At 41.8% G+C, this 23,483-nt stretch overlaps 4 protein-coding genes across 5 annotated transcripts; 1 reads left to right on the forward strand and 3 right to left on the reverse strand.

The window, feature by feature from the left end:
* Positions 1–13: 13 nt before the first annotated feature.
* Positions 14–7,132, reverse strand: cnot3a (CCR4-NOT transcription complex, subunit 3a). 2 transcript variants are annotated; one of them, XM_079562176.1, is made up of 18 exons: positions 6,979–7,132; positions 6,334–6,426; positions 6,114–6,181; positions 5,976–6,050; positions 5,809–5,898; positions 5,606–5,734; positions 5,391–5,486; positions 5,097–5,316; positions 4,454–4,581; positions 4,234–4,290; positions 3,072–3,966; positions 2,850–2,955; positions 2,635–2,776; positions 2,226–2,325; positions 1,943–2,141; positions 1,728–1,860; positions 1,532–1,657; positions 14–1,460 (listed from the first exon to the last, which is right to left on the reverse strand). In XM_079562176.1, the coding sequence occupies exons 2-18, from the start codon at positions 6,356–6,358 to the stop codon at positions 1,362–1,364; spliced, it is 2,688 nt and encodes an 895-aa protein (XP_079418302.1). In that variant the 5' UTR covers positions 6,359–6,426; positions 6,979–7,132; the 3' UTR covers positions 14–1,361. The 2 variants fall into 2 exon arrangements, with proteins under 2 accessions (XP_079418302.1, XP_079418301.1); XM_079562175.1 differs by having other exon boundaries at positions 4,454–4,587.
* Positions 7,133–7,440: 308 nt separating this feature from the next.
* tfpt (TCF3 (E2A) fusion partner) lies at positions 7,441–9,838 on the reverse strand. The gene is made up of 7 exons (XM_079561819.1): positions 9,701–9,838; positions 8,963–9,111; positions 8,751–8,873; positions 8,384–8,454; positions 8,244–8,313; positions 8,035–8,175; positions 7,441–7,689 (listed from the first exon to the last, which is right to left on the reverse strand). Exons 2-7 carry the CDS (start codon positions 9,059–9,061, stop codon positions 7,597–7,599), a joined length of 597 nt encoding a protein of 198 aa, XP_079417945.1. The 5' UTR covers positions 9,062–9,111; positions 9,701–9,838; the 3' UTR covers positions 7,441–7,596.
* Positions 9,839–9,853: 15 nt separating this feature from the next.
* On the forward strand, positions 9,854–11,017 carry ndufa3 (NADH:ubiquinone oxidoreductase subunit A3). The gene is made up of 4 exons (XM_079561820.1): positions 9,854–9,926; positions 10,461–10,535; positions 10,684–10,761; positions 10,833–11,017. Exons 1-4 carry the CDS (start codon positions 9,920–9,922, stop codon positions 10,922–10,924), a joined length of 252 nt encoding a protein of 83 aa, XP_079417946.1. The 5' UTR covers positions 9,854–9,919; the 3' UTR covers positions 10,925–11,017.
* A 96-nt stretch (positions 11,018–11,113) lies between these two features.
* On the reverse strand, positions 11,114–22,825 carry LOC306967238 (BAR/IMD domain-containing adapter protein 2). The gene is made up of 16 exons (XM_079562180.1): positions 22,347–22,825; positions 20,696–20,821; positions 20,536–20,611; positions 19,058–19,144; positions 18,223–18,284; positions 17,888–17,959; positions 17,672–17,809; positions 15,709–15,861; positions 15,401–15,556; positions 14,009–14,406; positions 13,467–13,678; positions 13,007–13,202; positions 12,864–12,926; positions 12,382–12,544; positions 12,272–12,312; positions 11,114–12,169 (listed from the first exon to the last, which is right to left on the reverse strand). Exons 2-16 carry the CDS (start codon positions 20,741–20,743, stop codon positions 12,097–12,099), a joined length of 1,938 nt encoding a protein of 645 aa, XP_079418306.1. The 5' UTR covers positions 20,744–20,821; positions 22,347–22,825; the 3' UTR covers positions 11,114–12,096.
* Between the last annotated feature and the right edge of the window lie 658 nt (positions 22,826–23,483).

Below are 23,483 nucleotides of genomic sequence, written 5' to 3' on the forward strand. Positions count from 1 at the left end.
TTATGACATCTCCCATGCAGAATTGAGGAAGAAATGTAATGTTGCCTTCCTGAAATATTAAGAGCCCCAAAAATAGAATCTATAAAAGGCAAATATCTTTTAATTTAACGGCTATTTTCATATTTTCACAAACACCTCTCCCCCGAAAAGTTTAAAATCTACACAGGAGCTGTTTTTTTTACTCAATATTTAAGTTAAAATTTCATTACAGATGTTTTTCTGTTGCTTATAAGGATCCACCTTATCCAGTTTGTGTAACACTCGGATTATCTAAACTTTTCTATTAACAGCTATGCAGGACAAAACTCATGAGTTTAACCACCGAACATGTAAACAGTTTCAGTGCACATTCACTGTGAGGGTCTTCAGGTCAAACATCAGGTGTAAAATTGAACAAAGAGTGACAAAGGAACAGACAGCGATAATGGGAAAACTAAAGGCTGTGTTCAGGTCCTTAATTCCAGTGGGTACATTCATCACTATAGTCAGTGTAGTTGATGACATCCAAACTTGAGGAAAAAACTGCTGCAATAAAACGTCAAGTAAAGTTCTCAAAGCCTATTAATTAAGATTTATTTTACAAGTTTATTAATTTCTCACAAACATGAATGCGTCATAATAATGCATTTCTTTGACAGGATAACTTAAAAACATTTTCTGAAAAGAGAGGGAGTCAGAGACCAGTTCAATTGCATAGCAATTTAATCCATGTCCAATAAGGACTCTTTCCCTGTCACAGGGAGAGGCCCTGTGGTCACTCTCAATCAGCGTTTAATTGACCAAGACAATATCAATAAAACTTTTGATAACCGCTCACTATATCTAATAGTGACCATATAAACAGGCATCGTAGGTCTTAAAAGAAGCCATTCCTACACTCCATGACTAAATGTCCACTGTACTTCCAAGTCTAAACCACCAAATTACAGTAAATACAAGATGGGCAGTTTTTCTATCAAATCCCCAGTTGGTGTTTGTAAAGTTGAAGGTTTCCAGGCTCATGTTGGACAGGCGGTACAGAGAATTTGTTGAAACAGAAAAAGAAAACGAAACATGAGAAACATGCATGGGGTAGGCTTTCCTAATGCCACATACTGAGTGTGCACACAGACAGGCACAAACGCAGACCTCATTGGACCCCTGAGCCCTGCAGCACACTGTTTGATCAGGCCCATAGGGTTCAGACAAAGGCAGTCTGCTACAGGAGGAGCAGGGGCTTCAGGAGACGCGGCCTATACACAGCCCAGGCTCCGCCACAGGAGAGGGTTCTACTACACATCACAATCTCTATCCACAGTTTGGAGTTCAGTCTCGGAATGTCAACAGCAGCACGTTTTGTCTCTGTCCTTTCACTTTAGCTGTCACTGTAGATCGCGATCTTCAAGGTACCTGTACTCGAAGGTAAAGCCCTCCTTTTTCCGCTGGCCCCATTTTTCATAGTCAAAGTAAATGTAAGTGCCCTGAGGGGATGAACAGTCAGTAAACAACAAATCCACGGCAGTATCACAGTCAAATATTACAGAGTAATCACCTGCTCAAACTCATCGGTGATGGTCTTGGGTTCTTCGTGCCTCTGGAACCACATCATGTACTTTGTGTGAAACCTCCATGACTGTTTCTTTAGAGCCTTGGCAGAAAGATATTGAGCTTTTGTGCCCTAAAACAAAGAAAACCAGTTTAAAGACTGAACAAAAAGAACAAAAAGCACTGTGTGGGAGGGGAATTACCTCCAGGTAGTAGAAGATGAAAAACAGTGTTTCTGTGGACAGTCTCTGGTAAAACTCTATGGAGTCAGAGTGATGAGGCGGTACCTGGTGATGAAAGGGCAACGTCGGACATGGGTTCCTCATCAGGTATTGCCTGTAGAACACAAACACAGCTCAACAATAAGAATTGTTATGTAGCAGGGACTGAAATGGGCCTAAATGACTTTAGCCAGCACCTGATCCTCTCAGAGTCTGATGGGTGTGGCATATGCGTCCATGCCGCCTCCTGCATCGCCTGTTGGTACAGCTGGTCTTTGGGCAGCGGCGTGGGGCCCAGAGGACACACCCCAAGCGATGGAGGTATGCTCACTTCAGAAACGGACTGCTGCGGAGCAGCAGGAGTGCCGGGCGCTGCTGTCGAACCAGAGAAAATATCTGCAGAACAACATTTCCATGTGTAAGTACTGAACCGTGTAATAATTAGATCTTATTTGTGATCGAAACTTTGCTCATACAGACCTCTGTCTGTTAAATGCAGATTGCTGATCTCTCCATCCAGACCTGATCCCAGAGCTGCCCTTTCAGCCATCGCCTTGAGAGAACTCAGAGGCTCCGGAGCCTGTGGACCCAGATGCTTTAGCTCGTTCAACATTAACTACATGAACTGTTGCTGTTTGGTGTGGGTCTATGGTGAAGGGTGCACCCCCAAAAAATCGTGTCACTTTTCTTTAGAGGGTTTCGGATTGGATAAATCCTGAAAGCCCTGCTGAGCTCAGAGGCATTGAGTCTCATTTGTGTGTGTTCACAAACAAATGTAAGTGCCAGATCCTTGCATTAATAACCTTAGGTGTGTTCAGTAAGGTTGATCTCGTCAGCACTTCTTAAAACACAGGGTTTTGCTAATGTCAGATAGAGTGTAGCTTTTCACCTTGAGGCCTTCAGAGGCTTGTGAATACGAATGGGGTCCATTGAGGAGGCTGCCTCCGCCCGGTGTGCTGTCTGAGAACGACGGGGATGGAGAGCTCGGGGGCAGAGTAATGGAGCTGATTAAACTGGGCCCATTGTCCATCCTGAGTTTAAGAGCAGATAAACATTTTCACACAACACAAAGCCGATTAGAAGAGAGAAAAAATGATGACATACGGTTGACTGGTTGAAGAGCTGAGTGATGAAGGTTGGCTGCTTTGGGACTGGCTTGGTGTGCTTAGAGCTGATTCTGTAGAACTCTCTGCAACAACAGCGCTATAACCTGAATATGGAGACAATTAAGACAAAACAGAACTGTAAAAAATCTGCTGATCTCAAGATCTCAGAACAACCCCCTATTTTTGTTGTTTTGAGAGACTGATATTCATAAGAACATACTTGTGCTACCGTTTTGTTTGAGTCCACTTGGTGGCCGGGCAGGTGCAGAGTTGACTCCCACTCCTCCAACCACCCCGATGCTGCTGCCGTTGCCTCCCATCAGGCCCACCACTCCAGGGGGGGAGCTGATGGAGCTGGGAGGGACCGAAGGGGCCCCAGGGGCCACAATCTGTCCAGGAACCAGCCCCAGAATGCTGCTGCTCAGGGAGCCGTGCGCCGGACTGGAGCCTAGCAACCCCAGGCCTGTGCCCGTCCCGTTGGTGGTCACTCCACTGGAGCCTGTGGTGGGAATGGAAGTGCTGCTTTCCACTGAAATACTGGACTGCGTGGTACTGTTCAGACCCAAAGCACCAGAGGCTGCTGCCTGTGCGTAGGGGGCCGGTGTGGAGCCCGACAGGATTCCCAGAGCGTTTAACGACGGGCCATGGCCTAAGCCCAGCCCTGGGATCTGACTGGAGCTGGTCCCCGTCAGGCCTTTGCTGAGTCCCAGGCCCAGCCCGAGGCTGAGGCTGGAAGCAACGGAGGACGAGGGTGTGGAGCTTGGAGCACAGGGGCTGGGCGTGCTGGGCGTGGACAGAGACGGGGCAGTGGAGGCTGGTAGTAGGATGTTGATAGGAGGGCTGGGGGTACTGTGTGATGTAACAGAGGGTTTGGACTGAGGCGGCTGTTGAGGCGGAGTCTGGTTTGTGGTCTGAGGTGGCGGCTGAACCGGCGGATGCTGATGTTGCTGCACTGCGCTGCTGAAGCTTCCTATTAGACCGCTGCTCGTAGGAAGCGAAGGAATGCCTCCGACAACACTCGCCATGGAAACAAGAGAGGAGGAAGAGGACGAACCAGAGGTGGTGGAGGAAGAGAAGGAGGAGAGCAGGGATGGGGTGCCATTTTTCACAGGCGACTGAAAACAAGAGAGACTTGAGTCAGTCAGTATAAAGACAGACCCCGAGGACACAAAGCAGTGCATGGGGTGCAATATTTACAAGTAGCTAAAGAGGCCCACAAAAGCAGATTTAACTATAGATTACAATCTCCAGCCGTGGTCCCACAGGAGATCAAGTGTGATCTTTTTCAGAGCAGCCACCAAACCTCTCCAGGACCAAGGGTGAAGAACACCGCACTAAACTGCTCCACTAGTACGAACACAGCACAGATGACGGCCTCTCACCTGACTGACTTCACAGTCTGTCGATCGGCCCCTTTTCTTATCGTCCTCTGAGTTCTCCTATAGGAGGAGATACCTTGATATGACAATCCACTGAATCAAAACACACATGGACTTGCAACAGGGTTTAACTAAATTTACAATTAAAAGAGCATACCAGAATAATGTTAAAAGTCCAAAACATCCAAACTTTAATTATGATCACAGATATTGATACACTTACAGCAGTGCACGTCGCAGGGGATGGGGGAATAGGCGATGACGAGGTGGTGGAGGTGGGAGTGCTGCTGGAGTGAAGAAACATCTCGTCCTCTATGTTTCCCTGGCCTGATGGTGACGTGGCCACTAACGCTGCAGCTAGACACAATTTTTTGTCAACAAAGGGGAAATAGGGCGACGCTAAAGGTCACGTTCAGGTGACGTCGTAACATTCTAAAGAGCCTTTAAAGCTTATTATTGAGGTGGAGGACAGACCATGAGTCTGTGGTACAATTTGCCTTTTAATGGTCAACATGCAGGAGTTTTGACCATGTTTACAGTACATTTCTCTGGGCCTATCAACATGAAACAAAAACTGACAGAGTTCCAAACAGCCCAGCAAAAATGAACTAAGGTACAGTAATGTTAAAAAGTGGTGCCATTTTTCAACCACATAAGCACGACTGTCAGCAGAGACTTGTCCATTCAGGCAGAAGATTATGTCAACAACAACAAACTTCATTTCATTTGTGGATGTGTTTTTGGGATATAGCTTTCAAATTCAATTCTTACGAAAATGGTGTAACGGCCAATAGATATAATGACATCAAATTCCAGAGCACAACCTACAGCACCAGTAACATGGCAGTAATAACATATCCACTCACGGATGTCTTCTAGATCTATGTCGTCATACAGGAATTCATTCTCCTCGAAGTCCGGGTCTTGGGATGAATCTATGTAGTACTCGACATCGTCTTTGATCTTTACGATAGAATCCACCGGCACAGAGTCATTGTCGAGCATCCGTAATATGGTCTCCAACATCCGAATGTGAAATCGATGCCTCTCTATCAACCGCTTCAGCTCTTCAATGCGATCTTGCTTCTATGTGACAGTAAAACACTTTAGAGGTATAACACCAAATATAAGTCATTCATTTGTTTATTTCAAGTAGCCACCTCTTTGTCTCCTTTCTTTTTTCTCGTTTGGACTGAGAGTGATTCAACTTCACTTTCAAACTGATCCACCTGCATATTTAAGGTGTCTATCGTATTCTGAAGGAAAGAAATTTAAAAGAAATGTTAAAAAAAAGGGACGATTTATATAAAAGTTGTATTAAAAAAATCTACAACAAGAGCTTAAAGGAAGTGTAATGTAATAAAGGTTTGATTACCGTTAGCCACTGTCCCGTCTCTTCTTTTTCCCTCTGAGCTGGATCCACTTTTTGAGCAAGTCCCAAGCCTTCTTTTGAGTAGGCTTTTGTTTTTGTCTCCCGTTCCACCACTTTAAACCGTTCCATTTGCTGGGAATAAAAAATAAAAAATGATGTTTATATTTCTTAATAAAGTATAATTTAATGAAGCTCAAATTTCTTACCGTTTCTATTAGTTTGCGGTTTTCCACTAGCTGCCTTTTGTCTTTGATCTCGTTTGACGCGACCCATGTTTTTATCTGATCTCTTAGTCGCTGCAAAAGCACCGATGACATGTTTATTATAAACATCCAGTTGCTGACTGAACAACAACTGACATTCAAAGTCTTACTTGTAATTTTTTAATCTCTTTTTTGAGGTCAGCCTCATACTTTTCCTTTTGGTTTGCATTGGCCGCATTGTGTAGCTGGAACACATATTTATTTATAGATTATTTCAAGTGTTTTGACAGGGAAATAACAGACTTTACCTTTTGCCAGATGTCTTCAAATTGTTCTACACCTTCAGCTACTTTTTTCAAACATCTGTCAATTTCACCTAAAACATAAATAACAGTTATGCACTACCACTTTCAAATGTGGATCTGTGCAAAAACTATAAAGCCAATGTTACAGAACACATGCTCTCACATGGTGAGATGTGAGTGACAAATATGGATGCAACAGTGAGGTGAAGGCACTGACTTTTACCTTGAAGTTTTCTCTTGTCAGCCATGGCTCTGACTACGACAATGTCCACATTCCGTCTGTCACACTGTTAGATGCGTGGAGGCAACACACTTTCTATCAAAAGAGAGACACAGAGTACATCCTTCAATAAAGATGTTTCCACACTGACGGTAACACGAGCTGTACTGTTAATGTTAGCTGCACAAAGATCGCCATCCTCACACAAAATTGACATCATTCATGTCACTTTCTGTCAATAGTTACATGACCATACACCTGGCACTTAAGGCCAGTAATCAACACGTACATATATAGTTCTCATCTAAACAATTCTGTACAATTAGCATTAGAAAGCTAACGTTAAAGCTAGTCAGTTCCTGAGCTCGACCCGCTCCAGCTCAGGATCAGTGAGCTGTGCTAAGGATGGACCGTGTTTCTATACTGCGAGGTTTCTGCAGCCCAGTAAATACCTTGTCTTTGATTATAGCTCAGGGGAACTACCATTTGATCTCAGACCGTTCAAAACGAAAGCTTACGAGCTAATTTAGCTAAATGCCTGCCTAGCTAATGCATAAAATGCTAGCTAGCAGCTTAGCTAGCCAAATTTAGGAAAAAGGGAAATGGGTTACGCGAGAATCAATACTCATATATGTTTACGACATTTACCTAATGTAGGGGCTTTCGTTTGTCTTTTATCAATAACAGCCAAAACTAATTCCAAAAATCTTCCAAATTGTGTTTTCTTTTCGACAGGCTCGCTCTATATTGTAGCTGAAGATGGACGGTACTAAAGTCCCACCTCTCTGTGTAGACCCGCCCCAAACCTGAGCTACGCTCCTGATTGGACACTGATCATGCCTGTCAGATGTGTTGTATCTGATTGGACAGTGCTCACGCCTGTCACTTGGACACATCCGCTACAGACACTTCAACAGGACAGGGACCATAAGGGACCAGGGACTGGGACTGGGACAGTCAGAATGCGCACACTGACAATATGCACCAACTTAAATATTAAATGGTAAAATCCCAATATATACTTGTTACTTTTACCATTAATTAAATATATATCTCTAGTCATGGTTATGAACATAGACACACATTAACTTTCATGACAAAATAGAGCATTGTATTTGACTTGTATTGTAGAAAAGAAAAGAAACTCAATGTACACAAATAGTAAAGTAAATCTATATCAAGTACATATTCATTAGTTACTAATGACAACGGTAACAAATTACAGTCTAGACTAAACAATCCTGTCCCATATACGAGTTGTCCGCCTCATTCAGTGTTGTAGGAGCAGTGAGACAACGGTGTAGGACTGGGAATATCTCCGAACTGGGTCTCAGCCAACACCGACATGTCTGCTTCAGCCTGGTAAAACAGGGCAAGAATAAAATGTATTAACAATGTTATTACACACAATAACATAGAAAGGTAATATATATCAATACATATTTAATTTGCTTACATCCCACAATATAGAACATTGTGTCACTGTATATGAGGTAAGCGAGCTCAATACATTCCATCAATATTTGGAAGACTAAAAAGCATGTTGTGAAACAGACTTGAATGTTGTTTTAAAAAAAACATAGTAGCTAATAATAAGTCACTCACTACGTGACGGAGCTTCCGTTAGCTCGCACTTTTAGTCTATGGCTGCATATTGAAATACATACAACCAAATTAATGCTACCAATCGATTCTATCATATACCTGTTGATCTTTATCCTTCTCTTGTTTTGGTACGCGATGTCTCCTCTTTTTTTGTCCGACCGTATTTTGAGCAGACATCCCATTCAGCTTTTCCTCCTCCACAGCAGGATTATTAGAATCTAGATTTAACCCAGACTCATCCTAAAAGGTCAGGGATAAATTGCTATGGTTATAAAACTGTGTGATTTTTAAGGACAGAAAGATCTTACCTCAAGCAGAATGGTGAGCTGGGCCTTTCTGTAATCATCTCCATGATCATCCAGAGTCTTCATGAGAAATCTACAATTGAATCAAACACAAATGGATGAAAATCAATGTATTAATTTGTTAATACTATGTGGAGGTTTACCTTCTTTCTTTCTTTAGTCTGCGTGTTATTCTTTGGACTTGATGAAGGCGACCAAGAATCTTCTGGTTTACCTGGAATGAAAACGACGACAGCGATGTAATAATAATCTCTCGCAGAAGTTGGCTATTTTGTTGGCCGACATGCGTGGGATAAATCAACACCGAGCATGCAATGTTTTAAAAGATTTTAAATAAAATAACACCTTTTAGACAATGTAGATAGAGATTTTTTTGTATCCAGGAAGACAACCTTGAGTTTTCTTTTCTTTCATAACCTTGTTATAGTTATTACATACCTGAGGGCAGTTTCCAACACTTTCATATATTATGAATTCAAACTGACTGAATGTTTGGAGCCATAAACGCACCTGTTCAATTTCTTTACATCGTCTGCTCAGAGCGAGGTATTTTCTTTTATCTAGAACTCTCCTCTCTTCATCTTCTTGTGCCGTGTTTTCAAGCAGATCTTTCTCCCCTGAGCCCAGTTCAACCTGCCAGATGTAATGTGTGTAATTGTAAAATATTTTATCAAATAAACATTTCTGGGAAAACATTTGAATTAGGTAGATTATTCACATGCCTCTCCTGGTTCTAGCTCAACGCTGCCTGGCTCCAGCTCTGCTTCTAGGATGTGCCCTCCAAACAGAGGAGGCAAAGCCAGGCCTGAGAAATCCTCCATGGTGCAGAAATGTGGTGCGTAGAATCACATCGTCACAGGATCTCTATCACCTTCAAAGACATTAAATAATCATGGTTAATATATTTGATTATATTAAAAATAATGAGTGATTTATAGTACTATATAATTGCAGCAACAATGGACTAGCCCTCCATCTAATCTACGTAGTTTTGTCATAGAATATAGGCCTAAAAAAGGACTAATTAAAGTCCCTTTCCTATAAAGCGGTAATGAAATGGGGGCAAATGTTTCTTACTCTAATGGACTTTCCATTGAACATTTTCTGCCCTCCTTAAGTCATTATTGACCTCCACTTGTTTGTCTTGACATCGCAACATCGTCCTATTTTTTTCTTTTCCCCCATTCTAAATAATGAAGTTGGCAAACCCAGGCAAACATTTAGCACAATATTTACAGTCTATGGGTGTATTTAATTCACATGCTGACTCTTTCACCAAACGTAAATGAACTCACTTATGCTACCCAAGATCTTGTGTACTATAACCTATGGTAAATTTTGTTCAATGTAGAGACTCATTGGCGCTTTTATCCTCCTTGTTGCCAGATTTTAGATCCGTTGTTTTTGCCCTGGTAGTATGTTTTAACTCCAAGAACCAGGTGCGTGAAAGCTTTACTTACTTATAACGCTGGAGCGGTTTGTTGTTGTGGGCTCTCCGGCTTTTGTTCAGACAAATTACACAATAGCCTCATAAACTATAAGAGAAATAAGTCCAAAATATTGCTCGAAATTCAGCTATTCGTTATATTTTTACAGGAAGCTGGCGCAGTAAATATACGTCATTTCCTAGTGACTACATTTCCCATGAGCACGCGCGAGATCAAACTACAACAGACAACATGGCGGGTATGTAGCTTCTTTCTCGTTTTTGCGTTGTTTGTCCGTATAAAATGCAACTATATGATTTATCTGATTGCACAAGTACCTGATTAATATCGATTTAATGGCTACACTTATCTCTTGAAATCAAAACAAGATCAAGTAGTTGATAAACGAAATAAAAACGTGACCTTGGATCTTAGCTAACGTTAGCCAGTTTTGGAGTGATTGCTTTGGACGCTGGTTTTGTTGACGTAGTGTCAAACAGTGGGAGAATTTTAGTTTTATGGAAGGCTTGCATATATTTTCTCTTTCTTTGCCTGTAAATAATCCTCTTAATTTAAAATGGTCAGCAACAAAAACTTTAAATTTGAAATAACAATTGTAAAGGGGCATGTTTTATTAAAATTATACTTTGATCATTGTTTTTGACATATAGTCTTTATTCCCTGACAATCAACATACAGCTGGAGTGAAGAAGCTTCTTAAATATAATGCGTTTGAGTTATTGAATGCAGGATTTGGTCACCCCGTAATGTGCCTTATGCTTTGTTTTCTCAGGGGTTCTTGGTTTTCTGAAAAATGCTTGGAATAAGGAGCCTATAATCCTGGTATCATGTGGTATCGGGCTGTTAGGTAAGCTGGCAAACTATATTATTATGATGTATATATTCTCAGTCATCCAGGATAGTACAATAGTCCAATAAATCAATCAGTTTTATCGATTTATTGGACTCTTGCAATATGTCAATAGTTAATTCCATGTTCCTTTCTTGTTTTCCAGGTATTGCTCTTCCATTCGTGAGCCCATTTACAAAGTACACTGGGATGATCAATTCAGCTGTACCATACAATTACCCTGGTATTTATTTGTGAACTATTTAATATTGAGTGAATTGTAAATTGAATTATACTTATGGATGTGTCTTGCAGTCCCAGTACGAGATGATGGAAACATGCCTGATGTTCCTGCCCATCCATGTGACCCAGAAGGATCCAACCTTGAATGGCTAAAAAAGATGTAACTCTTTTCACAAACCCAACATGTGGCATTTCCATGTCTCTGTTTTGCTTCTCTCCTGACCAATGTTTGAAAATAAAGATTTATTTATTACGTCCCTAGTGGTTTGAGTTATTAAAGAAAAGTTCATGTTTTTTTGTGAAACAAGCAACAATTATTCATATACATGTAGTTTTAAAGAATACACACAAACTGATCTTTGTTTGATTTTATTTCAAGTGTTTTAAGTCATTCAAGATTTTGTACAGTCCTGATTTATTTTTTTATGCTATTTAACCTTTATGCTTATATAACCAATATCTATGTTGTAGTTTATGAAGTACATTTCTAAAAAATAAACAGCCTGAGACAAAACAAAATGTTCATAATAGTCTCCTATTCAAAAGTATTTTAAAGTTACGGTTTGGCCTGCTCCACCCAACGTTACACTTTCATTTCCTTTCTTATTCACATTCAAATGGCCTTTCCAAAAAAATATTTTCCTTCAATATCTTTCACAGCTGCAGTTCCCTGGTCCAGATTTGACACATTGTTTTCACAAACAAGCCACAGTCTTTTTCCAGAACCTTCATCAACGTGCTTTCTAAAAAACCTTCAAAGAAAATTACTTTCAAGAGTTCATTTTGAAACAGTTCAGTGACACATGGTGTCGGGGAGTTCAAATACATAGTTGTCATTTAAACATTACAGTTAACATAAAAAATGATAATGAGCTTATCAGCACAATGTGAGACAAATAGATATTTCATACACTTGATTTTACAACTCTATATCTCATTTAGATATTAAGTAACATTTATTTAAAATATTCCTGTATGTAAATTTGTAATGTACAGATATTGTATTTAATATAGTGATTTATTATTCCAAAAATGGCAATGATCAGGCTTCTTTTATTAATTTAGTATGTACATATGAAGTAGGAGCCTGTCCTCTTCTGAGCAAACATAACATCAACTTAAACCCTAAATTGCTGCTATTCAGAGTCAGTCACTATGTCACCTAAAGAAAAAATATTACCTTATCTGCAACAAACCTGCATCTTAAGAGGACAACAAAAATATTTGTATATTTTTACGTAGACATAAATTTGCTCTGAGAGAAAAGGCAGCCTGTATTGTAACTGCCGGCTCTGAAGAAAACAACAGGTTGGATTTTCTTGTTGTAATAAGCCACTCACTCAATGATCGGGGCTGAACGATCATTAGTCACAGTTTTTCTGAGTCGGATGTGGGCAAATGGATTTGGCCTTGGGGAAATAAACAAATAGGACAATCAATTATATAACTCATGGTATAATACTATTTTATAATCACGTACAAAGGTGCTAGATGAGATAAATTAACATTACCTGGTCGGTGATGGGGGCGGAGGTGCCAGTGCAGCAGAGAACTATTACACAGAAGAAGAAAGCATTGGTTTGAGACACTACGCACATAAAACCTCTGTATCCGTTACTACCTTGTTGCCCTCGGCGATGCTGTAGGGCCGGGGGCGGAAGGTGCTGACCCTCGGCGGGACAGACCTCTCCTCCTCGGACTCAGGAGTGAGCGCAGGAAGCACAGAACACAGCTTCTCCAGGTCCCCAGTGCTGGTGCTGTTGGCTTTAGACAACAAGAGAGAGCTGCAACACCACAGAGGAGAAAATGATCATGTATCTACTGTTATTGAAAAGTGAAGAGTTCTGAAGAGTTCTAAGTCTAGCCCAGATCTTTTGTGTTTTTGACATTGTGCTGCTGATCACAATCTCAGTAGGTCTTGTAGCAGTCCTTTATGATTCAATATGTTTGACTAAAATGCATTTGTAGTTGACAAAATGTACAATAATACAGATTAAGCTGGAAAAAACCTATATTATCATTTAAACATTTTCCAAAACAAAAAGTACATTAAGTTTTTTCCATCTCATTTCAACGTTATTTATTGTTTTCTTTTCGGCCTACCTTCCAACATTGTCGATGTTACTGTTGAGTGGTTGTGTGTAGGAGAAGGGAAACCAGCCTTTTCTGTAAAGTTAACACATATGTTCATGGCAGAATGTCAATGACTCTCTACATGAAACGTGATTCCAAAAACACAACAGTACCGTCCCGTGCGGTCATTCTGCCCATAATGCCATCCGTCCCTCGGCTCAGAAATGAGAAGAGTTATGTTGTCACCGATGAGGAAGGGAAGTAAACAGGCCCCTCCACTGACACCGGCCTGAGACTCTGGAGTGTGGGAGAACATGGCCTCTACGCGGGTAGGGCCCAAGAGAGGCAGGAGTCGTGGCAGAGTGGAGCCTGAAGGAGACAATACAGGCAACAGTTTTAGAAATCGGGAACTCCATTAAACCTTCTACAAAGCCCATAGATTAACACTGAGGTGGAAGAAAGGTCAGAATAGCAGCTTCCTTTAACCCGTTTAATGGTTATAATAATTACAGGACCTTTCCCTATAAAACAAAAGGTTGCCCAAAGTTAACCAAAAAGTCACTGAGAAAAGTTTATGGGAATTTTGCTTCTGGAGGAGGTTTCATGATGGACTGGACTGTTGAGCTACATTACCTTTGCCCGGAAAGCCGCTGTGCCTGTTTTCCGCCCCGGGTCGTCTGGGCAGTGGGAGCGTGGCTGTGGCGGACATCTCCATGCCCTTCAGCAGCCAGGGGTTATGAGAGGGCATGAGGCTTCCACCAGGACAGGCCTGTTGTAGGAGCTGCACAGGCGTCATGGATCGGGACAGAGGAGCGCTGTGCGGCAGCGGCGGGCTGTGGGGGGCGCTGTGGGCAGAGGTGGGTAATAGTAACATTAACCTTTTAGCGCATCACTTATTATTTGGACTTGAGAAATACACTTTTTGAAGTACAGTGTTATAAACTTCAGTAACTTGCACTTGATGCTTGTACCTTATATTAATAATTGCGACTTTTATTCATTACTAATGTATATTAATTGGAAATATGTCAAATGTCAAACTATTTATGTGTTGTCTGATGGTTTACATAAAACTCTGCATTACTTTTTGTCACCAAGTTCTGCTCGAGAAACCTTTCTGTAAAGTAATGTGACTCTGAGTTTTGTTGAGTTTTTTGTTTTTTCTCTCTACCCACCTCTGGCTGATGGGGAGGGTCATGCCCTGAGCTGAGCTGGTGCCAGCGGTGACTTGGCTAAGGGGCATCACTGTGGAGGGGATGAGGCTCGGTGATAGGTTGGAGGTGTTTGTGGAGAGGAGCGCCGTGCCTTGCTGCCCCGGGCCGCTGGACGTGGTGGGGGCAGAGGCAATCGGGCTTGCCAGGCCTTCAGAGAGGGGTGTGCTGCAGTGAGGAGGGGAGGCTCCGCCCGACGACCCCCCTGTTGCCCCTCCAGACTCAGAGGAGGAGTGAGGTGTCTGGGGAGAGTCCTGGGACAGAGAGGGGTCGCTCTGAGAGATGGGGGGCAGAGGGCGCTGCTGCTGGGAACGACTTGAGTCACCATTCTGCAGAGGAGGGACCTCCTGAACTGACAGCCTCTGAAAAAGAAAGAAACAAAAATCAGCCATTGGGACGAGTCTTATTGCACTCGAAAACTGGTGGACTGGGCCTTTTCCCACAGTGCAAAAAGTGATCTAGAAATGTGTTGTTTTTTTTTTCTTGAAATAAGCAAATGTGTCCATGTCGCAAGTTTTTATTGCACGCAACTAAAGCAAAAAAGATCTTATCTCATACAAAATAAGAAATTTAATTTACTTGAAAGACTGTTGAAGATGTTTTTTCTTATTATAAGTGCAAAAACCTGCCTCATTGACAGATTTCTTGCAATTAGTTCACCAAATCAGGTACAAATTTACTAATTTCAAAAATTGTACAAATTTCATGATACATTTTTGCAGTGCAAGAGGTTCAACTGGGACCATTTACCACCTGCAAGAGGAGCCATTAAAGGCCGGTGCAGAGAGATTAGTGTAGTTGAAGGCAGGGGACTCAAATACAGTTGGAGGATGTGAACCCTTTGGAACAGTACATTTTTGCCTAAAATTGGCCATAAAATCTGGACTGATATTTATTATCACAAGAATGAGTAAACAGTAAACTGATACCACTCAAACAATTACCCGTTGTCATATTTGTATTGGCCATAACATATAAACATTCACAGGAAGAATTCCAAAGGGTTCACATACTTTTTTCCTCCCACTGTAGATCTCTGGTTGTCAAAACTGGCTGTCGCTGTGGGATGGAGTCAGTGTGCGAGGAAATGAGCATGTTTCTTGAAATTAGCTACTCAAATCAAGGACAAATTTACTGCTTTTAGAGGTGTGGGGTCTGGTTCACCCCAGAGAGGAAAGATGGAGCACACTGTTGACTGACTGTTGCGGTGCAGCGGAAGCAAGCTGATAATTAAAGCCATCGATAAACCAGTCAATCTACGTTTCTACTGTTGCATGTGGTCAGGGGCTTTTCAGGGAGCCAGATGGTATAAAAGAGCTTTGGTTATGTTATTCTAAGGAGACTACATTTCCTGACCTGTTCAGCCTGTCCAGGTTTGTTGTGCCGAAGTGCCTCTGCTGAGCTCTGGGGGGCAGTGAAGCGCAGCAGGTTGAGGGCGCGATCCGGGAGTTTAGTCGGCTGGGAACAGGACTGTAGCCACGAGGACAACTTCTGAGATAGGAGCTCCTTCACCTGAGCCAAAAGAAGAAACGGGACCGGGCTAAAACCAGGACACAACAACAGCCTGCACAAAGTCTCACTCCTCTTAAACAATATGAAAATAAAAATACTAAAAATGTAATGAATAGAGGTATGAATGCTTCCTGCAGCCACCGCACAAGCACCTTTGTGTGGTGGTTGATGAGCAGTTTGGTGACACAGCACTGTCTGTCTACAAGGAAACAGTATCGTCTTCTCTCCTCCGTGAGCGCCGACCGGTAACCCGTGGCAACTAGAGAGTCCAGCTCCCCTTGGCGACGGCTCATCAGCTCCACGAACTAAAGGGAAAAGTCAAGCAAAGGTCACGCGTTACAAAGGACACTGCGAAGAAGAAACATGGATATCTAGTTAAAATGTTGCCGTTTGCACTTGTTTTACTTCGGTCTACAAGTTTAACCACTTCATCAGATACAATATTTAAACTTTTTCATAATCTTGACCTAGTTTGAGCAGGTGTGGCATTTTGTATGAGGTAAATAATTTCACTTAATTCCTCAGACAAGGCCTTTCTGTGTGGAGTTTGCATGTTGTCCTGGTGTCTGCGCAGGCTACAGGTCTCTCTTGTAAATGAGATCTTCAGTCTCAAGGGACAAACCTGTATAAATGAAGGATCAATAAAAATAAAATAAAAAATACCTCCGGGTGCTCCGTTTTCTCCGACCACTGAAAACATGTACAATAGGCCAGGATGAATGATGTGTGTATAATTGAATAAATTGTGTTGTTTGTTGGTGCAGATGTGCAGTCCGGTCCTCTCCAGGGGAAACTGAAGCTACATACGTACCTCACCACCGGTGTGTGTGCAGACTGTGTGATGTGAAAAACGCGATACAAAATAAGCTTCCCTTCCATGAGCTCCAGTTCTAATGGTAAATGCGAATGGTCTGTATTTGCACTTTTTCCCCCACTAGGCACTCAAAGCACTTTACATAATATTTCATTTCATATGACAGTGCGACTTTTCGACCAATCTTCTCATTTTATTTCAATAAAAAAATGAATGAAGCCGATACACCTGAAGCATATTCATTAAGTATGTTCCCTTCACCTTACATAACGTCTACAAATCAAGTCATGTAAACTGCAACTGAATGTACATTTTTGCAGTGAGTGCAGAGCAACGTTCATGCAGCGCAGTACAATGGGCTGACCTTTCTATAGAGGACATAATATCCTGTGTAACTAATGGGAAACGCTGAGTTGGTCGGGAAAACGGGACCTGCCTTTGCCCAGTTCAACACCGTGCAAATCCACTCAGCCTCTTACAGGATTGATATTTCTGAGAATTACCCTTTTGTGCTTTTCTTCAGTTACTTGTTCCTTGTCAAACTAATCTGTCCCATTTTTACAACGGCTGTAATCTCCCACAACGCTGACGCAACAGAATGTACAATCCGGCGTGGTGTGTTTACATGCATGTATCCATGTATGTTCATTAACCTGCATTTTTTTGAGTGCATGTTATGTCTTTGTGTTGTCGTCATCCGACAAACAAAATAATGCTGAAATCCTGTTATGTCACAGAAAACTGCTTAGAAAAAGCAAATAATTATTGAGATAAGATACAAGAAAACTGAATTTAAACTTGTATGCAAAATGAAGCTTTTATCACTGAACGATTTACTGATACATTAAAATAATATTACTCATGTAAAAGTAAAAAGTACAGTGTGATAAAAATTAATACACTTAAAAAGTACAGTTAAGTTCCTAAAGTACATATGCTTTAGAAACTGAGAACCACCCACCTCTGGACACAAATGTTTCAAAGCTCGGGTACCTGACTCTTTTTTTTGTACTAGTACAAACTGTCCACTTTCAGACCTCACGCACGTCCTGCGCTTTTAAATCATTGGAAGTGTTTTTCTGTGGGGTGCGGTGTGTGTTTGAGGACAGAGATGAGACAGTGTGTGTTTTCACAACCTCAGTAAAGCAAATCTATATTGTTTATTTTTGTGATTTACTGTATTCTTTTTTGTGAAGCTTGTCCCTTTGTCAAAGCTGAACCTCTTTCAATAGACAAACAAAGCCAAACATGGTTTTATTGATTTTAAGTAAACATTAATGTTGATTTTACTGCCGAGTTACCTGCATCTCACGGTCTCCGTACTTGTTCGGGTGTCGAGAGGCCTGGCTTTTCCTGCGGAGCTTCTTCAGCTGAGACTGGCACCGCTCAATGGACTCTGATTTAGATCTGCGCTCGCCCTGGTACTTCTTCAGTGTGGCCTGAGCAAACAAACAAGAAATGTTTCATGAACAAGCGAAGCACATGTTAAAGAGTCATGGTAAAGAAATTACACTTACAGTGAGGTATTTGATGTCAAGTTCAAGTTTCTGCTCAAGCTGAGCCAGAAGTTCAGAGTGAAAGAGCTTCAACTGGAGAAAACAAAAACATGGGTTTGCAGCTAATAGCAAATATTTGAATTATACTGAAGTTATGCTGCGCATGACAGTGGTGGTTAAGCTGCCCTGGGGAGGACTGACCATAATATGGCGGCCCTTGGCTTCTTTAACCAACACTCACCACTCACTCACACACAACATGCACAGGTGGGTGACGGCACTTGTTGTGCAGGGACGCCACAAAGGTTTGGATCGACTGACTGTCTAATTATATATTCAGGAATGTAGTTTCTTACCACATCCTCCAGCTGCACTTGGATCTGTCTGTGCACTTCTGCCATTTGGAATAATGTGTCTCCTGGGAACAATAGAACAGTTTCAGAATATCAATTATAATGTGATTATCTGAACTTTATTGCAGTCAAGCTAGAGTCAACACATAGCAAAAAATACAGATTTTTTATGAAAAAATGTTGGTGTTGCTTGGATTAGTAGCTGTACTTTTGACAACTTTGGTTTTACTAATGTCTAGCTTTGTTCAAATGTTCCAATCTATTTTTTCTTACTCAAATACAAACTTCCTGCCAGTGGGATAATGTGATACTCAACACATATTCTGAATTCAAGTCATTCAAACTGATTGAAGCGGCTCTTTTGCAGTGCGCCCTGGTCGTGGACACTGCTCTCACTGGTGGTGGTCAGGAGCTCTGTAGTATTCAGAGGTTGGCATCTCGCCCTCCTCTCTCTCCTGCCGCCTCCCCCGCTGTTTGCAGCATTACAATGAGGTCATGTGGTGTTGTTAATCTCCCAACAATGACCCCAGTCACTGCACTTCCCTCTCTTCACTTTCTCTGTCCACATTTCTTCCCTCTTGTCGTCATATGCTCAATGCTGCCGGCTTCTTTATAGCTGCCATAGCACTGAGTCTCAGGAGATTAACGGCTACGTCAAACGCCGGTCGCCACTTGGACTCATCCTGTTTATGCATACATTTATTATTTATTGTTTAATAATGGTCTAACTGAGATTCAGAGACAGTGACCAAGTGGGGCGCTTTACCCTTATTCTCCATCACTTCCTTCATTGTTTCTTCTCCATAAAAAACGCTCTAGACTCTGTGCACAAACTCACCCAGTTCTTTGGAGCCTTGGCTGTCGCTCGCTAACTCCCCGAGTTTCACCAAAGCATCGAAGTAGCCCTTGGCAGCCACCGTAACCCCTGCAAAAGAGAGCAGTCTCAGGGAATTATCGTAACTTCACAGATTAAAAAAGGGGGGGGAAAAATCTAACTTTGACCAAACTTCTAAGTTTGTTCGCAAATCTTGTAAACTAAACAACTTAACATTCTTTATTAGCAGATTTCAGATTTGTTGCTCTTTTGGTACCGAAGTTTCCAATGATGAGAGATAGAGACACAAAGGGACGTTCAAGCTTCTTATAAGCTTTTATCAGATTGTTTCTCTGGGTCCTATGTGCACTGCCTGACCAAATCAGAAGTCGCCACATGGATTTAACTAACTGTTATGATCTGGGGCTGCTGCAGTTGGTCAGGTCTCGGTTCAGCAACACTATGCGCCCAAAGAATGAGATCAGCCGATGACCTGAATGACCAAGATATTCCATCAATGGATTTCTTCTTCCCTGATGGCATAATCCACGATGACAATGCCAGAATTCAACACATTGTAAAACAGTGGTGAAGGGAGCATGAGACATACTTTTCACACATGGATTGGCCAAAGAGTCCAAATCTTAAAAGGAACAGGACACCGTTTTTCCATACTGTGATATGTTCTTACCTGAGCTTAGACGAGTTGATACGTACCCGTCTGGTCTTTGTGCCCGTGGAAGAGTGTGGTCGCTTCTTACTTCGCCCCGTTTGAAGCTATAGGAATATGCTGGGAGAGGCCAAATGCTACCAACATCTTTGGTCGTTTTGCATGACTGAGTGACTGGTACATATTAACTCGTCTAAGCTCAAGTAAGAACATATCTCAGTATGTAAAAACAATGGCCTGTTCCTTTAACCCCATTGAGAATCTTTGGGACGTGCTGGAGAATTTGCACAGTGGCCACAATGAATGCACTGGATCTTTTGGCATTGCAGACACGTATTGAAACAATGCCATAGCAAATGTGAGCAGTAATCAAAGCTAAAGGTGGTCCAACAAAATATTAGAGCGTGTGACCTTTTGTTTTTACTTTATTTGGCGACACATTTGCCCAAATATAATTTCCCCTATAGATGAACCATAAAGGGTCTCAATTGAATCCCTGAGCCAAAGAAAGAGCCTTCTATTGGATAATTACTGCATCTTTCAGTCGGCAAGTTCTTTTTTTTGAAACATCCCCAATTGAACGTATCCCGTGGTCATGAAGAAGATCTTAGTCGGAGAAAGATCCAGTCATTGGCATCAAGTGGAGAAAACACTTAATCAACACTTAATTGGGTTAACAACTGTAGATTGAGAAGAGCCATCGCTGACTCTTCCATCAGCCCACGATCATTGTGAAATATGGTGACCTTTATATTTTGGCCAGACAGTGCACATTTCTGGGAAGAACCAGACATTCAGCGTTGGGGGCCCAGTATTATCTTGCAACACAAACCTGTCAATGCTTTCTCGTAGTGTTTCCCCATGAGCACGAAGTTCTTCAGACTGGGGTTGAACTGCTCCAAAATCCCCTGTTGGCAAAAACACAACAGCGGCATGAACGTGTGGCAATTTACACCATGCGCTATTAACACCGGAGTAAAACAACTGGGTACCTTATACACGTTTTCCGTCATCTTGTTCACCTCCTCAGTCCGAGACATTCTGTTTCTTTACTTTACTCTCAACCCAGGCACAAAAACGTTAAGAGAGAGGCTCAAAACTTTGGAGTCATCAGAATCCTTTTAAGATGTAGAAAGAAAAAGAGGTTATGCTTAGAATTTAATAATCAATGCAGAGATCATGGATATTCCAAGACAGCTTTGTTACAGTGACTCGATGCAAGTTGGTCATTTTAGACTCACTACTGCCACCTCAGGTCTTAGGCGTAACTGCAGTCTCTATATTAAGCTCGTGCTTGCACTTCGGACCCGAATTAACACCTTTTTGACTGACAGTGCAGGATTTTAGAGGCAGTTGTGGTGAACAGGTCTGGGCTCATTCAACACGTTAGGACATGGCTGGAACATGTAGGGGGAGGAGAATACTACTTTTTAAACTCCATATAGTACCTTTAAATCCACCCCTTTTGACATTGAAGAACATGTCTGTCACTGGTTTGATTCATGTAGCATTCACAGAAAGACTTGAAATCCCAGGTAAAGGGAAAACTAGGCTATCTTCCAATGATTTACAAAGCAGGTGCTAGATTGAACAGTGGGAAAACCTTTTAATTGTACTTTAATCTCTTAACCCCCAACATAACCAGGTGTATATTCTCCGCCTCAGCATTGTCCAAATGTAAAGGTTTACAGCCTATAGGCCAGTTTAATGTCTCATTTGAAAGCTAAGACCTGCAAATCTGATCTAATTGATCTTTTTCCTTGCATTTTCATCACATTTTTCTGTGTTTTTTCCCCATCACTTTTTTGCTGGGTTTTCGTCCCATTTTCAACACTTTTTTGTCACGTTTTTGTCGCTGTTTTTTGGCTTTTTTATTGCATTTTCGCCACACAATTGTCACTTTTTCATTGCATTTTCATCCTGCCTTTCATCTAATTTTTGTTGCCGTTTTTGACACTTCTTTCTTTTCTTTCCAGGACTAAACGAGGTCTAAACAAGAACGCAACCATGTTCTATGTCTGTGTGTGGATTTTCAGTCTTGATTCGTGGCCAAAGATGTGCTGGACTTCCCTCTCCATCTCTGTTTTGACAGTGACATTAGTGAGAAGATGTTGACCCCGGATCATCTAATCGAATGTGACACAATGAAAACATTTACAGATTCCTGCTCATTCAGGCCACACTGCTGTGGTCTGGCCACTGTCAGGGAAACTATTGTGTGGTTTTTTTTTGTAGATTTAAATACATAAAGCCTGAACATCTGAAACCTAACTAATGCAGACATTCACTTATTGCACTGTTGAGGTAACATCTATGGAAATAATGTTTGTTTAGAGCAACTGTTGCAGGTGCCAAGGACCCACACAGACAGAGCACGCATTCATTTGGTCATTTGGTTGTTACTTCCATTGAATGTTGCATTAACTTGCAGGCTGTAAAACTGATAAAGACCTGGCAACAAAGTAAAGTTGAAACATGTAGCTGGATATTTTATGTTTCATTGTTGTTCTAAAATCTGAAACTGAATGGTTTTCTCTAAACGTCCTTGCAGAGGAGATGAATTACACTAGGCAACAAGTTACAGATCTAAAAAAAAACACAAAACAAAGTCCTGCAGATTAGAAATGAAATAAAGTTACTCACCTTTTTTGGACCTCATTGTAAGACACGATCAACACTTCCTGCGCGTCTTTTGGAATTTAAATGAGCGGTGCAACACCCCTTTCTTCGTTTTTCTTACTTTCCCTCTCCGTTAGATGGTTAGTTTGTGGGGGGTTGCTGCTGCTGCTTCATTTCGTCCACGGCGGCGCAGTAAATCTTTCTCTCTCGCTCTCTCTCTCTTCTCCCCCCACCCCTTTTTCACATGGCCCTCTTTCTCACACTTTGCTCCCAGGAATTGAGGTCAGATACTTGGTGCCACTCGGTGCTACCTCTCCTGAACATAACTGAGCCGATTAGCAACATGCCTTGGCGAAAAATGAGCTGAAAATTACAATCTCCTTTCAAACATTTCACCCCCCAAACTCCCTGTCTCCGCCGCCGCCTGTGCGCCTCTTCTCCGAGGCACCGTGCAGTCGCCTCTCCGCTGTCTCTCGCTCCCTCGCTGGGGCAGAATAACAATGAGCAGGAGAAGGACCACAGCTGAATTCAATAGTGGCAAAGGGGACAAAATAGCCTAATGGCCTTTTTAACCAAAGACGCGGGGGCGCACGCACTGCAAAAAAGAAAAGTTTGATCAAGTTAAAATTACTTGCTTATGTGAGTTTTTACACCAGGTGTCATTTCTACTCATTTACGATAACTTTATGGATTTGGGTTTGGTTTCTAAATGATTGATTGGTCTTGCGATTTAACCTCTTAACCCTTAAAGCAGTACAAAGTAACTTGTTTACCTTAAAGGGATATATATGTACTTTAAAATGTTAAAATTATGTATTTTCCTTCCCCTATATGTTCCAGCAATGTCCTAAGGCAGGGGTGTCCAAACTTTTTTCATGGGGGGCCGCATATTGAAGTGTACAAGGGGTGAAGGACCGTAGATCAGTAGTTAGTGCCGCAAAATCTTCGACTAGCAGAGGTTTAAATTGTGCCCCACACCTCTATTTAAGCTTAAAACCTTCATGCCAGCTCTGTCTCACAATAAAGTTAGTTAGTTGTTAGGTTAGAATTGTATGTAAAAGGTCCATCTCTGGTGATATGAACCGATACAGCAAGAGGCCAAGGGCCATCATAAATTGGTCTGAGGGCCGCATTTGGCCCCCGGGCCGCACTTTGAACACC

Source organism: Gobius niger (assembly GCF_951799975.1).
Source record: "Gobius niger genome assembly, chromosome: 8".
Lineage (NCBI taxonomy): Eukaryota > Metazoa > Chordata > Actinopteri > Gobiiformes > Gobiidae > Gobius > Gobius niger.